General features: G+C 45.7%; 1 protein-coding gene and 1 long non-coding RNA gene across 2 annotated transcripts in view; one reads left to right on the top strand and one right to left on the bottom strand.

Annotated features, from left to right (window-relative positions):
• ca5a (carbonic anhydrase Va) overlaps positions 1–15379 on the bottom strand; it is a gene marked incomplete in the record, with an annotated part of 18947 nt that overhangs the window by 2092 nt on the left and 1476 nt on the right. The window contains 5 exon segments of the mRNA XM_070550516.1: positions 653–811; positions 2347–2409; positions 3955–4050; positions 12125–12243; positions 12953–13150. Coding sequence (XP_070406617.1) covers positions 653–811; positions 2347–2409; positions 3955–4050; positions 12125–12243; positions 12953–13150 — 635 coding nt within the window.
• LOC107389183 (uncharacterized) overlaps positions 15011–15379 on the top strand; it is a 13198-nt gene continuing 12829 nt past the window's right edge. The window contains exon 1 of the long non-coding RNA XR_008559585.2: positions 15011–15360. This is a non-coding gene — a long non-coding RNA (uncharacterized lncRNA). The remainder of the gene's footprint in view (positions 15361–15379) is intronic.

Below are 15379 nucleotides of genomic sequence, written 5' to 3'. Positions count from 1 at the left end.
TAGAGGAGAGAGGAGGAGAGAGAGAGAGAGAGAGAGAGAGAGTGTCACACTGCGTCTGCGTTATCATCAACCTACACGGGTCTCTATCAGCTTCAGACACCTGATAACAGCTGTTCCTGCTCCAATTTGGTTATTTTAGTATTAAAATGATCGTAGAAATGAGCCAGAGACCCTTTTATAACTATTTTAGCAACAGTCCCGCAGCCAGCTGATGAGTTCCTACAGCCGTCGAAGGTCTGATCTCTCCTGTGGAGCAACTTCGGTTCTTTGTGAGAAAATTTAATCTGTGTGGAAAATAAATGTAAACCTTTCCTTTCCATATAAATGACATTTTTTATTTTCAAATATTCCAAATGACGACTTTGTAACTGGCAGTGACTGAGTTAACAATGTTGTCGTGTTATTTCAGATTTATTTAATCCTCTTATTTTTGTGACTGTTTTGCTTTTCATTATTACAACTCTGTTAGGAGTGGGGGGGGGGGGTTCCCCTTTTCCGTTAAAAAGCATTTTAATCAAAATAGTTTTTTCAAAGCTGTAGTCTTTTCTTTTGGCCACACGAGGGCAGCAGAGGGCCACCATGGAACAATCAACAGTTATTGTTTTGCTTCTAACTGAATGACGGGGTCAGACCAAAACAACACGTCACACACCTGGTCATGGCTAACTTCTATGTGCTGCTTCATGATGATCCAGGTGACGGATTCAGTCAGAGGGGGCGTGGTCAGAGAGCCGTGGTATGTCCAGTAGTCGTTGATGTTGCCAGGTAACAGACAGCTGGGATCAAACCGGTTAAACTCCACAATGCTGTCCTGCAGAACAAAGACACCAGTGTTCCCACACATGAGAACCAGTAAATGTAGCGACTGATCCACAGAGGACAGGAGGACCAAAGAAGAGAACAAAGTTTGTTATCTGAGGTTTGAATTCTGGGAAAAAGGAGATCCAACAGAATCAGGAAATCCCTCCAGACACCTGGATCCAGAGTGGTTTTATGTGACTGTATCTTCCCAGGGGACGGTGCTGGACCCAGATCAGTTCTTCTGAGGGGGAATGAATGATTTAGTGCTACTTCTAATGTTTGATTGTAAGCTAGAAGCTGAACAAATCTACCTGATCAGCTGAATCAGGGATTATGGAATAAATCAGAATATAGAAGCTTTTCAAGTGTCAAAAAATTTCCCTCTGGTATTAATAAAGTATCTTTGATTTGATTTGAAAATCCTGTTTCACGAGTTTTAATCATTTCTCTGCTCCATCTCAGCTGCTTTGGTGGGTGAATCTGCAGCTCCTGAAGTTCTGTGGAAGTCTGATGATAAACCATCGATTTAAATCAAGCATTGGAGCAGAGAAACATCTAAAACATGTAGGGTCGCTGCACTTGTCGGCTGGAGTTTCCACAAGTTTTAAATCCTTACCCTAAGAGCCTCTGATGGAGCTCAACGGCCAGCAGAGGGCGCCACTCCTGTAAAATTCCCACCAGTAGGAAAATGTGGCATAAAGATTGTTAATTAAAGTCCAGTCATTCCTTTAGGGAACGCTTTGAGCCACCAGCTTTTATAGCAGAAGTTAAACTAAGACGATCTTGTTGTTAAATAATTTGAGTAAAAAAATAAAATTTTGTGTACAGTTTCTTAGGATTTCAAATGATCAGTTAGTGTTTGGAGTGTGGAGTACATAATCTACAAACAGCTAATTTTAGCTTAACTCATCAACTGCCAATGACGACTCATTTGCATTTGTTTTTTACTGTGTGGGCGTCGGAACGAGCCCCTGCACCGTGAGAACAAACATCTCAGCTCTAAAGCCGCTCTTCATCTGCGTACGTCACATCACGTGACCAGGAAGCAGAACATCCATGTGTTAGGAGATCGTTTTTGGGCCGCTGCTGTAAAGAAAGTGAGGCGTGAACCGGAAAAGCTGCCGATCACAATTCAACAACAGATTATGAAAGAACGGATAACGCTCGGAACACGCGGATTCTTCCTGATGTAAGAGGTGAGTCTCCACTTTGTTTTGGTGTCGACATCATCCTAGCGCGCAACGTTCTGTCAATCTTAAAAAAAAAACTGTGAAAACGCTGAAAAACGCTGGCAGAGAAGGGCTTTCTGATCAGGAAACGGCTGGCAGTGAATAAGTTAATGTCTGAGTTTATTCTAGTTTTCTAAAGATGGTAAAGAGCAAGTAAAACATATTTAAGGGACTTTTTGAGTGTTTTGAGGTTGCAGAATTATATCGGAGCGTGAAAACAACAATTAATGCTCTCAAATCATCAAAGCACGATCTGGATTAAAGGCAGGATATTAATCCCTGATGTATGCAGCCAATCTGTGTACAGGCAGCTCACCTTGTGTCTGATTGTCGGCAGCGCGTCTACCAGCTTCTGCAGCCCCTCGTGTCTCTTTCCCACCTGCACAGGGATTAGACAGTAATCTGGATTAAATTTCATAATCAGATGATAGCTTGTGGTGTAGACGGCACAATCTGACACAAGCAGTTTAGCAACAAACTGAAAGACAGTGATCTTGATTGAGATACATCAGACTTAGGGTTGTCACGGTAACCGGTGTAGCGGTAAACCCAGGTAAAAAAGTTGACAATAATAATAACCGTCTTGTTTTTAAAAATATATATTATCTCGGTGGATTACCGTGGCTGCGGTGTAGGCGCGGTGACCCTCACCAGCCACCGTATCACCTGCTGAAGTTGCTGGCGGCACATGCGCACTTTGTTGTTTACAACCAAAACTTTCTTGAAGCTAAAGCTGAAATAATGGCCAAAGGAGGAGACGGCAGCACTCAGGACATTTATTATCCCTCAAAGAAGACAAAGTGGGAAGTACGGGCATCTTTTGGATATCTGAAGAATGCCGAGGGACAGTTGATAGAAGACGGCTATCCTGTTTGCAGCACGTGCAGAAAAAGTGTCTGTGAAAGGCAGCAACGCTTCAAATCTCATGACACATCTGCGTGACCATCACCCACAACTCTACAGTCAACGCAAGGCAAGCTAACGTTAGCGTTTTAGCTAAAATGCGTGATCCGAGGATTTGGGTTGAGGGAGAATGCAACGAGTCGCTATATGAAGCAGCCGCAGCGCCGCTACCTGCATATAAACCGTGTCGTGGACACCTCCATGTTGAAATGACGCTATGCATTACGGGGCTCCCAGAGGTAGATAGAGTTGGTCTCTCTCCGAGAATAATTATGAATTTAACAACGATTACTGCCTGATGACATTTTCCCACATCTGCAAAGCTCACTGGAAGGACACAAACCGAGGACAATATTTTCCTGATATAGGGTTTATTACTCAAGTAAGGGTAAAAAAAAGTATCTGATTAGAAGGCTACTTGAGTACTGAGTATCATCTGATCTAATATTTTTAAAATGATGACATCAAACACAAAAAATAAGAAGTTATGGGCAAATATTGGTATTTTAAAGACTAAAGTGGAAAAATGTACACCAGGGGTGCCCAATCCTGGTCCTGGAGGGCCAGTATCCAGCAGGTTTTGTGGTTTTTCTGCTCTAACACACTTGATTAACTGGTTGAATCACCTGTGCAGCAACTCATCAGGCTCTGCAGAAGTTTTGTTAATCACCTGCTGATTGAAATCAGGTGTGTTGAAGGAGAGTTAAAACTAAAACAAGCTGGATACCGGCCCTCGAGGACCAAGATTGGGCACCCCTGACGTAAACAAATAAACAACATAATCACAAAACAACAAATTTTAGGCAAAATTTAGACACAAACTGAGGACAATATTTTTCTGATATACAGGGTTTATTTAGTTTCCTGAAAATGTAACACGTTTAAAAAAATACTGCAATAGTACCGAAAACTGTGATAATTTTGGTCCCAGTAACTGTGAGGTTAGATTTTCAAACCGTGACAACCCTAGTCAGACTGTATTCATCATGTTATTGTGACGGTGAGCAGGACGCACGCGTACCTTCAGAAAGACTCCAATAACGGCCAGGCCGTTGTCCTCCATCACCGCCTCCTCAAACAGGCTGTACTTGTCAGCGTTCCAGTGGACCAAATGGAGCTGAAAGTCAACAGAAATCTGAGCTTTAAGATCCAGGAGGGACTTGATTTAGACTCGTAGGTAGATTTATATCACAGACATGACTGGAACCAGTACAGGGTATATACAGCAATCCTTAAGTAAAATTTACTACTTTTTAATACTTTTTTTTACTACCTTCAGAATTTTTTTAAAACCATCACAACACTAAATTAAAAAGGGTTAATCAGCGACCTATTTACACATATTTTAACATATATAACATACAAAAAGAATAGACTTAGAGACTCACTGATGTTGACAACGTATTGCGCATATTTATTTTACTTAGAAAATGTGCCAGGCACTTCTTTTCAGCGGTTCAGACAGTTGACCACGGGGCTTGAAATGATGCAGAACGACCACTGAATATGACGTCATCATTATGTGACCGGATATGCTAAAGTAGGGCTGCTCAATTATGGCAAAAACAATAATCACGATTATTGTGACTGAAATTGAGATCTCGATTATTTAAGACGATTTTTCAATTTATGTAGATTTTTATTTTTTTATTTTTATTCAGTCATAAAACTGCTCAGGGCACAATCAGGGCAAAAATAAACAAGAAACAAGATGATCACTAAAATAACTCCTGATTCCCAGTATAAAAAGACCAATATACTTATAGCTCATAGTTTATAACCCAAGGGCTGTAGACCTTGGTTTAACTCATTTAAGTCTAACCCGTACAGACCCAAATACCAATATCTTGCAAATACTGACAGCAAGAATTATACAGTGGCATTTATAACAAATAAATGCAAATAAATTAATGTTCACAAAATGTTGCATAACATTTATTGAGTCATGTCAAGGTGCTGTAGGAGAGTGCACTAGCACCGTGTCCTCAGAGAGGTTAGTTATTAGTTATCAGCGTGAGGAACTTATTTCTACCTTATTTATAAACTATTTATTTACAAGTCCATCAGTTAATGTAATAATTGTCCCAACCACAGTCTGAAAAAAATAATACCTAACTTGGAAAAAATAATACCCCTGAGACCAAATTTAACACTTTTAATGGCCTTAAATTTGACTATTTTTATTTATCACTTTTTAATACTTTTTAAAACCCCGCGGACACCCTGCAGTAAAATATGTCAGACGAGAACACAGAAAGACTAGAAATGAGGTAAAAGGAGTCAATTCTGCAAACAAACTGCTGCCGGAAGGACAACTGACTGGACTGGATGTGATGGAAAACACACCTTGATGTCAGATTAACAACAACAAAGGAAACAAATTAAAGGCGTACTTGGCAGATTCGTTTGATTTTGGCACCCCCCCCCCCCCCCCCCCCCAGTGTCCATTAACCTAACAGCTGAAATGTCTCCTCAGCCTTGATTAGTGTCTACAGAATTGATTCATCACTAAACTAAACAAATCAGCTGTGTTCATAACCTGAAACATGCAGGAAACGTGCTGGAAGCAGACTGCAGTGCCAGGTATGTAAGCAACTTCAGACTTAAAGGCCACTCTGAAGTTGCAAATGCAGTATTCTGGCCACAGAGTGTGGTCTGGTGGGGATCTGAGTGACATTTCATAACAGGATCATTTTAGCACATACTGGCTCAAAAGAATGATTTAAAAATCGGACAAAGTTGCACAGTACCCCCTTCAAAATCCTGGAAGTTTTATGGCGTCACGTTCGTCAAAGCGATTCGCCTTGAGCAGAAGCAGAAATGAAACCCGAGTAAATATTTAACCAATGCTCCTCTGTTTCCAAGTCCTCCTCTTTTATTAAACCAACTTCAATAAACTCAGGAGATTCTTCAACGCTTCTCATTTAAAAACAACTACATTTAATCTAAAAAGGCAAAATATGAAAGCATTTTGTTTTTCATCTGTGAGGCTTTCAGTGTCCTGTTTCTGCTAATCTCAGCAGAGAGTCTGCTGCGTAGCCGCCATGTTTGTGTCGGTACACTGAGTCATGCAACGCGCAGAACCAAACTTTTTATCAGAAATTAAACAGAAATCAGCTGGACTCAACCGATGTTCAGCAAGATCAACCTGACTGGTCAAATTAGATGTTTATTGTTTTGGTCCCTGAATGCATCATTACTAAGCAGCAAGAAAAAAAAAAAAACATTTTACTCCATTGCGAATTTCCCATCGCTAATTTAAATTAGCATGAACAGACTTCGCATCTCTCCTCCTTGAACCGTCACCTTATCGTGGTGGAGGAGTTTGAGTGCCCTAATGATCCTAGGAGCTATGTTGTCTGGGGCACTTAGTGCCCCTGGTAGGGTCTCCCATGACAAATTGGTCTTAGGTGAAGGGTGAGACAAAGAACGGTTCGAAGGATCTTTCATGGCGGTTGAAACGAAGAGTCGGAGTACCCGGCCCGGAGGGTTACCGGGGTCCCACCCTGGAGCCAGGCCTGGGGTTGGGGCCCGTGAGCGAGCGCCTGGTGGCCGGGCTTTCGCCCATGGGGCCCGGCCAGGCCCAGCCCGAACCGGATACATGGGCTCGTCCAACTGTGGACCCACCACCCGCAGGAGGAACATGAAGGGTCCGGTGCAATGTGAATCGGGTGGCAGACCAAGGCGGGAGCCTTGGCGGTCCAAACCCGGACAAGAAAACTAGTTTTTGGGACATGGAACGTCACCTCGCTGGCGGGGAAGGAGCCGGAGCTTGTGGCAGAGGTTGAGCGGTACCGGCTAGATATAGTCGGACTCACCTCGACACATTGCATTGGCTCTGGAACCCGAGACCTGGAGAGGGGTTGGACACTCTACTTTGCTGGAGTTGCTCCGGGTGAGAGGCGGAGGGCTGGGGTTGGCTTTTTGTTAGCCCCGAGACTCTCTGCCTGTGTGTTGGGGTTTACCCCGGGGGACAAGAGGGTAGCTTCCTTGCGCCTTCGGGTCAGGGAACGGGTCCTGACTGTTGTTTGTGCTTATGGGCCAAATATCAGTTCAGAGTACCCACCCTTTTTGGAGTCCCTGGGACGAGTGCTAGATAGTGCTCCATCAGGGGACTCCATTGTCCTGCTGGGGGACTTCAATGCTCACGTGGGCAATGACAGCTTGACCTGGAGGGGTGTGATTGGGAGGAACGGCCCACCTAATCTGAACTCGAGCGGTGTTTTGTTATTGGACTTCTGTGCAAGCCGCAGTTTGGCCATAACGAACACCATGTTCGAACATAAGGATGCCCACCGGTACACTTGGTACCAGGGCAGCCTAGGTCACAGGTCGATGATAGATTTTGTAGTCGTATCATCTGACCTGCGGCCGTATGTTTTGGACACCCGAGTGAAGAGAGGGGCGGAGCTGTCAACTGATCACCACCTGGTGGTGAGTTGGGTCAGATGGCAAGGGAACATGCCGCGTAGACCTGGCAGACCCAAACGCATAGTGAGGGTCTGCTGGGAACGCCTGGCAGAAGAACCTGTCAAGATGGTCTTCAACTCCCACCTCCGGCAGAGCTTTGACCACGTCCCGAGAGCAGTGGGGGACATTGAGTCCGAGTGGGCCTTGTTCCACTCTGCGATTGTCGAGGCGGCTGTTGCTAGCTGTGGTCGTAAGGTGGCCGGTGCCAGTCGTGGTGGCAACCCCCGTACCCGCTGGTGGACACCAGAGGTTCGGGGAGCCGTCAAGCTGAAGAAGGAGGCCTACAGGGCGTGGCTGGTCAGTGGGTCTCCGGAGGCAGCAGACAGGTACCGGATAGCCAAGCAGGGTGCAGCAGTGGCAGTTGCCGAGGCAAAATCTCGGGCGTGGGAGGAGTTTGGTGAGGCCATGGAGAAAGACTATTGATCGGCTCCAAAGAGGTTCTGGCAAACTGTCCGGCGCCTCAGGAGAGGAAGGCAGCAACTCGCTCACACTGTTTACAGTGGGGATGGGGAGCTGCTGACGTCAACTGAGGCTATAGTCGGACGGTGGAAGGAATACTTTGAGGAGCTCCTCAATCCCACCAATGCGCATTCCGAGGAGGAACCAGAGCTGGGAGGCCTGGGGATGGACTGTCCGATCTCGGGGGCAGAAGTTGCTGAGGTAGTCAAACAACTACACAGCGGCGGAGCCCCGGGGGCGGATGAGGTTCGTCCTGGGTATCTCAAGGCTATGGATGTTGTAGGGCTGTCATGGTTGACACGTCTCTACAACATTACGTGGTCATCGGGGGCAGTTCCTAGGGAGTGGCAGACCGGGGTGGTGGTCCCCATCTTTAAGAAGGGTGACCTGAGGGTGTGTTCCAACTATAGGGGGATCACACTCCTCAGCCTCCCTGGAAAGGTCTACTCCAAGGTACTGGAGAGGAGGGTCCGATCGATAGTTGAATCTCAGATAGAGGAGGAGCAATGTGGTTTTCGTCCTGGCCGTGGAACTGTGGACCAGCTCTATACACTTGCAAGGGTGATGGAGGGGGCATGGGAGTTTGCCCAACCAATCCACATGTGTTTTGTGGATTTGGAGAAGGCTTATGACCGTGTCCCCAGGGGCACCCTGTGGGGGACGCTCCAGGAGTATGGGGTGGGTGGCTTTCTGTTAAGGGCCATTCAGTCCCTTTACCAGAGGAGCGTGAGTTTGGTCCGCATAGCCGGTAGTAAGTCGGACCTGTTCCCAGTGAGGGTTGGACTCTGCCAGGGCTGCCCTTTGTCACCGGTTCTGTTCATCACTTTTATGGACAGAATTTCTAGATGCAGCCGTGGTGTGGAGTGTGTCGAGTTTGGTGGCAGGAGAATCTCGTCTCTGCTTTTTGCGGATGATGTGGTCCTCCTAGCTTCATCCAGCTCTGACCTTCAGCTCTTGCTGGGTAGGTTCGTGGCCGAATGTGAAGCGGCTGGGATGAGGATAAGCACCTCCAAATCTGAGACCATGGTTCTCGACCGGAAAAGGGTGGCTTGCCACCTCCGGGTCGGGGGAGAGGTCCTACCTCAAGTGGAGGAGTTTAAGTATCTCGGGGTCTTGTTCACGAGTGAGGGTAGGAGGGATTGGGAGATCTACAGGTGGATTGGTTCGGCATCTGCAGTGATGCGGACGCTGAGCCGATCTGTCGTGGGGAAGAGGGAGCTGAGCCAGAAAGCCAGGCTCTCGATTTACCGGTCGATCTACGTCCCAATCCTCACCTATGGTCATGAGCTTTGGGTAATGACCGAAAGAACGAGAACGCGGATACAAACGGCCGAAATGAGTTTCCTCCGTAGGGTGGCCGGGCTCAGCCTTAGAGATAGGGTGAGGAGCTCGGACATTCGGGAGGGACTCGGAGTAGAACCGCTGCTCCTCCGGATCGAAAGGAGCCAGTTGAGGTGGTTTGGGCATCTGGTCAGGATGCCTCCTGGACGCCTCCCCGGGGAGGTGTTTCGGGCATGTCCTGCCGGCAGAAGGCCCCCGGGTCGACCCAGGACACGTTGGAGAGGTTACATCTCCAATCTGGTCCGGGAACGCCTTGGGGTCCTGCCGGAGGAGCTGGTGGACAAGGTCGGGGAGAGGACGGCCTGGAGCTCCCTAGTTGGGATGCTGCCCCCGCGACCCGGACCCGGATAAGCGGAGGAAGACGAGACGAGACGAGACGAGACTTCGCATCTGGAAATTTTCACCTCGAGAATCCCAATTTTTAAGTAACTAATAAAATAATTATTTGTTAATTGGAGAACTTGAGGATGAATAAGAAAAGACCAGTATCAGCAGGGTAGAAATCAGTATCGGCCCTCAACATCAGAATATGTGCATTTCCATTTAATTTAGCCGTTCCTGGAATTTTTGAGACCTAAATGTGAAACTAGGATTTTTTTTACACATTAGGGCTTTATTTAAAAATGTAATCAATGATATTAGTATGAAAACATATAATTTACCCCTACCAGATTCTTACTCCACTCCCACTTCCTGTTTGAAAAATGCAACAAATGCTGTTGCCTAGCAGACCGAGAGGGCAGAGCCGTTCACACACACACAACGACATTGTGACATCATACGGTACCAGCTAACGTCCTAGGGTACCTCTTAGCCAATAGCGATGGCAGATTTAAATTCAAATATAGTGCAGTTTTTACCTGACAACAGCACAACACTGACAGTTTTAGGCAGAAAATTTAAGTCTAATGGGCTTTGAAAGAAAAGCGTCTGGACTTCTTTGAGTTGCTTGAAGACGTTTCACCTCTCATCCGAGAGGCAGCCTCTAGGATGACTTCAGTCTAGAGGCTGCCTAAAACAACTAAACAACTAAAAGTGATCCGACTCAGATAATTGATGTCAGCAGTTTAACTGGATCGCGTGAGGTCTTGCACCAAATTGTGCATGTGATGCATCTGAACTGAATTTTTATTTTGCACTTGGCCTGGCAATGAAAAAGCGTCATCACTGTGAGGAAGAAGATTCCCATCAGGCCCATGAAGTCACCAGCAAGTCACAAATACAAGGCGGTCTAAGGAGCTTAGAAAGAAAAGCGTCTGGACTTCTTTGAGTTGCTTGAAGACGTTTCACATCTCATCTGAGAGGCTTCTTCAGTTCTAATGTCAAATGGTGGACCAGTACCTCCTCTTCGACTCACATCACCCTCTGGAACACAAACTTGGAGTAATCAAGACCCTACACCACCGGGCAGAACATGTTCCCTCTAAGCCGGAAGGGAAAAAGAAGGAACACACACATATAAAGGAATCACTTAAAACATGTGGCTATCCTAATTGGGCGTTTATAAAGTCAGCAAAGATGCACAGAAAAGAAGACCAGACACCAGCGAGGGAGGATAAGAAAGACAGACGCAACAACCTCGTCATCCCCTATGTAGCCGGTGTATCAGAGAAACTCAGGAGGGTTTTCTCCAAACACAACATACCAGTGTACTTCAGGCCCAGCAACACACTCAAGACAGAAACTGGTTCACCCGAAAGACAAAACTCCTAAACACAAACTGAACAATGTGGTGTATGCTGTACAGTGCAGCGAGGAATGGCCAGACCTCTACATCGGAGAAACCAAACAGCCACTTCACAAGCGCATGGCACAGCATAGAAGAGCCACCTCCACGGGACAGGACTCAGCAGTTCATTTGCATCTAAAGGACAAAGGTCACTCTTTCGAGGATGCCAACGTTCACATTTTGGACAGAGAGGACAGATGGTTTGAAAGAGGAGTAAAGGAAGCCATTTATGTCCACTGTGAGCAACCATCTTTGAACAGAGGCGGTGGTTTACGACACCAACTGTCTGCCATCTATAATCCAGTTTTGAGATCCCTTCCCAGATGCCTCAACGCCCACGCATATCCTGGGCCATCTGACCTCAGGAATTCCCATGATAGGGTGGGGCCAGGCTTCACAATGAGCTCACCCGAAACTCTGGCTGAATAGGACCCACACCCACCCTCACATCTTGGCTCATGTGTTTATGTAGAAGATCATCAGGAGGTATTTTCTTTGTTCCCACTGGGTTTGAATCTGGGACTCTCCTAGCCTAGTGAACTAGACCAAATTCTTGCTTTGCAAAGTTTGGTCTAGGCATGCTCCATTGGAACCTCAGCAGCTCCTACCAGGACTCTGGCTAGCCAATCACAGCTCTCTAGAGGGGTTTCAAACACATAAAGAGCTGTGATTGGCCCATAATGGTGGGCCAATCATAGTGCTCTATCTGCTTAGTGAACAAATCACAGAGCTTTATCTGCTTTGTGGGCCAATTAGGGCTCTCTACATGCCTGGTGGGTGGGATGATGCAACAGAGTGAAACAAGAGTATGTCACATTCATTGTCCAGTGGAATGCGGAGATCATTTGAAAGACAACGGTAGAACCCGCCCCACAACCGAGAGCCGTCAATGGAGCATATCAAGTCTAGCTTGCCAGGCTGGGACTCTCCACCATTTGACATTAGAACTGAAGAAGCCTCTCGGATGAGAGGTGAAACGTCTTCAAGCAACTCAAAGAAGTCCAGATGCTTTTCTTTCAGAGCTCCTTAGACTACAATGACCTGGATGACTGAGAACCTTCACAGACACAAATACAAGGCGTTTCTGAGAAAAATGTGGGGATCAGATTTCTGTTATTTGCATCCCGAAGGAATGACATTAGCTTCCTGGCTATTATGCAAGGACGTGCAGGTTTTGGGACTGAGGAAGTACCTCTGCAGGGAACAGTCGTCGGTCCACGGTGTGCTCCGACCCCCACTCGTTGGTCTCACCCCAGTGGAAGTGGAACTGACACAGCCTGAATTGGTCCTGCAGGGGGCCTCCTGTCAGCGCTGCAGCAGCGAGACACAGAGCATGAGAATCATGACATCACATGCTGACTCATTCAGAACTCGGTTAAACACGGACACTCCCAGGATCAATTATTCAGTGTTTCTGTTGAGGAACAGTTTGCTCTGGAATAAAATCATAAAGGTGGAGCGACTCGTTTGGACATTTGAGCAGCGCAAACAACCCAAATGTCTCCTGTTACACAGCATCACCGTAATAACTGCTCTGTTTGATTCCTTTAACATAGGAGCCCAGTCTGAGCTCCAGAGCTGGTATTTTTAGCTGCTTTCAGTTGGAGGTCATCGTTTCTCACATATAAGCCTTAAATTTAGAGTTCTGCTGCTCTGGGTAAAACCAGTAATTACACCTAAACTAGCAACAATTCAAAAGAGTTTGTGCTGACCATGTAGAGTACAACACACACACACACACACAGTCACATGATAGTCAAGAGTCCACGTGGCGTTCAGAGCTGCACTGATTCCTGGACAGAGGGCTCTTCAAGGGGGTCGTGGAGGAGGACATAAGCCTCTTATGTAGATCAAACCATGCATTCTCCCTGCTGAGATTTTCCCTTCGACACGGCCACGATTTAAAGGGGAAACTAACTTCAGTCCAGCACTTTGCAGCAAGGAAGAAGAAAAAAGTCACTTCAAGGTTTCTGTGAGCCGACTTCTACCAGATGGCTTTGAATGTTTAACAATAACTCACTGTTCTTGTCCTTGGTGTCGTCGTACTCCACCAGAAAGGAGTAACCGTTGTTCCAGATCTGCTGGCAAGTGTGAGGGTCGTAGCTGGTCACCAGCGGCTTCAGCTCCGCATCAAAGACACTCTTCTTCACAGCGATGTCCACGGGAGACTGCCGATCCCCTCCCGGAACAGCGAGGGGCTCCTGCCACATGGGATGCACTGGAGACGAGCAGAGGAAGAATCAGCGGGAAAAGTCAGACTTTATAAGTAAAGAGAGCAGAAGAAAACCTACTTTTGCACCCTTCCTGCACTTTGACACAGTCCATTTTAAAATAAACTAAATCAGCTTTACTAAAACCAACTCTATGAACTACTCTCACTTAATCCGTCTTCTCCGAGCTCTCAGAAGGAACCGAATCAAACATAAGCAACAGAACTTCCTCCTGGTTCTCAAACGTTTTTTCTTTCTTTCATAAAGGAAATAACTAAATAAGAGTGAAGTGGGCTGGCTGTACAGAAAGTCACTCTCGGAATGTCCTGGCCCGCCCCCAGCTCCTCTCCACAGCAGGAGGAACAGGCCAGAACCTCTAACTGGTCCCAGTTCGGGCTAAACGGAGATCTAATTACACCAAATTCTGCTTGAATTAAAAAGAGTGAACTTTCCCTGTGATTTCCATCATTGTCCAAAACTAAATCTACAGAAGAAAGAACACAGGATATCCATTTCCTCTATTCATCAAGCTGGAGGCTTAAAAGTTTCTGCTGAGTCGGGCTGAACCAGTCTGGCTGGGAAATGACCTTCACCTTTATTGGATTTCAGCAGCTTCTCCTGGGGGAGTCGACTGTTCCAGCATGGTCACACAATAACCGCCTGCAACGCTTCTCGTCCTCACGCACAGATTTACTCTCAGATGTTGGATCCTCCAGATTTGTGCCATTTTTAAAAAACGTGTCAATATTATCCAACATTATTTAACTATATTATAACATTTATAAACAATCTGTTTATAAACATCTCTGCTGCTAAATGTCTGACTTCAAATCCTCCAGCACATTTTTGTGTAATCTTAAAGCCCAGTCTGAGCCCACATTCCTCAGATTAACGCTCACCTGCACCAGATACTGTGACTTTAGCAACCAATTAGTTCGTTCTGTTTTAAGCTTGTTTGATTGTAAAAATAATGCTAATAATGAAGTAAGATTGAAATTAAACGAACGTGTATAACACGACTAAAATGTCATTACACTTGTAGCAGAAACGATTCCTCTCTAATCTGGGGCCAGATCACGCGGACGTACTCAAGAGTTAAAAAACACTGATTCTTTTACTATTTCAAAGCCATAAAAAAATTGCTTTATTTTATTTATCTTTGCTGGAGTTTGATGTTTATAGCAACATTTACCAAGAAAGTCTTTGTTTATATATTTACCTTAATAAAAAATCCCACTACACTCAATTGAAATATCAAGTTTTGATACTTTGAGAACATTTGAATAATTATGTTCCTTGATTAATTGATAAATTAACAATAATAAATATAAACGTGGCTTTTAGTGGCAGATGCACTGCACACTGATGCACAATAATATTTTAAAACAGAACAAAAATTGAAGACTTATTTGCCGATTATTTTCTTATTTTCTGAAAGATAACATCAAGATAGGACTTGGTGGTTCCAACTGTGTGTGTGTGTGTGTGTGTGTGTGTGTGTATTCTGCCATCTGGAGGATGATCTAAGAACTGCAGGTGTAACTAGTTTTTGTTTCCATGCTTTTTACAGACGAGTTTATCCTCTCTGACTTACAGATTAAACTAACATGCGTGTTTTTGGTCTGTGAGAGAAAACCCACACATGCAAACTACACACAGAAAGGCCTAACCAGGATTTGAACCTGCACTCTCCTTGCTGCAATTACGGTAACATATACTTATTTTTCCATCATGCAGTTATGGAAAATATATCGTTCAATCGATCAATCAATCAACTTTTATTGATATAGCACTTTATCCTACAATACATGCAACTCAAAGTGCTTCACAAATTAAAAAGGCCCCGCATACCCACATTCCCTCCCATCCCCAGAATTTTAAAAACAGTCAGACAATAAAAACCCCTTCACAACACTCATCATCCGGCACACACGCACACACATACATGCCCCCTTCCCCATGGTAAAAAACACGATTGACTGAGATCAGATGAGCCAGACCAGCTAAGATAAGAATAAGGAAACACCATCAGGGGAGCCATCCGCCCCGGCAGCAGCAGATCCACAGCAGCAGCCGAGGCACTGACACAAGGCGCCCAGGGCAGGGAGGGCAGAGACCCCCCACCTCCACCTAGGCACACCTGGAAAGCACCCAGGCCACCACAGCCGACCACCGCTGCCGGGGCAGAGGGCTCCCACAGAGGAAGCACTGGAAAAAGGTTAAATTAAGGTTAAAAC

Source organism: Nothobranchius furzeri, chromosome 4 (genome assembly GCF_043380555.1).
Source record: "Nothobranchius furzeri strain GRZ-AD chromosome 4, NfurGRZ-RIMD1, whole genome shotgun sequence".
Lineage (NCBI taxonomy): Eukaryota > Metazoa > Chordata > Actinopteri > Cyprinodontiformes > Nothobranchiidae > Nothobranchius > Nothobranchius furzeri.
This window is presented reverse-complemented; position numbering and strand designations above follow the sequence as displayed.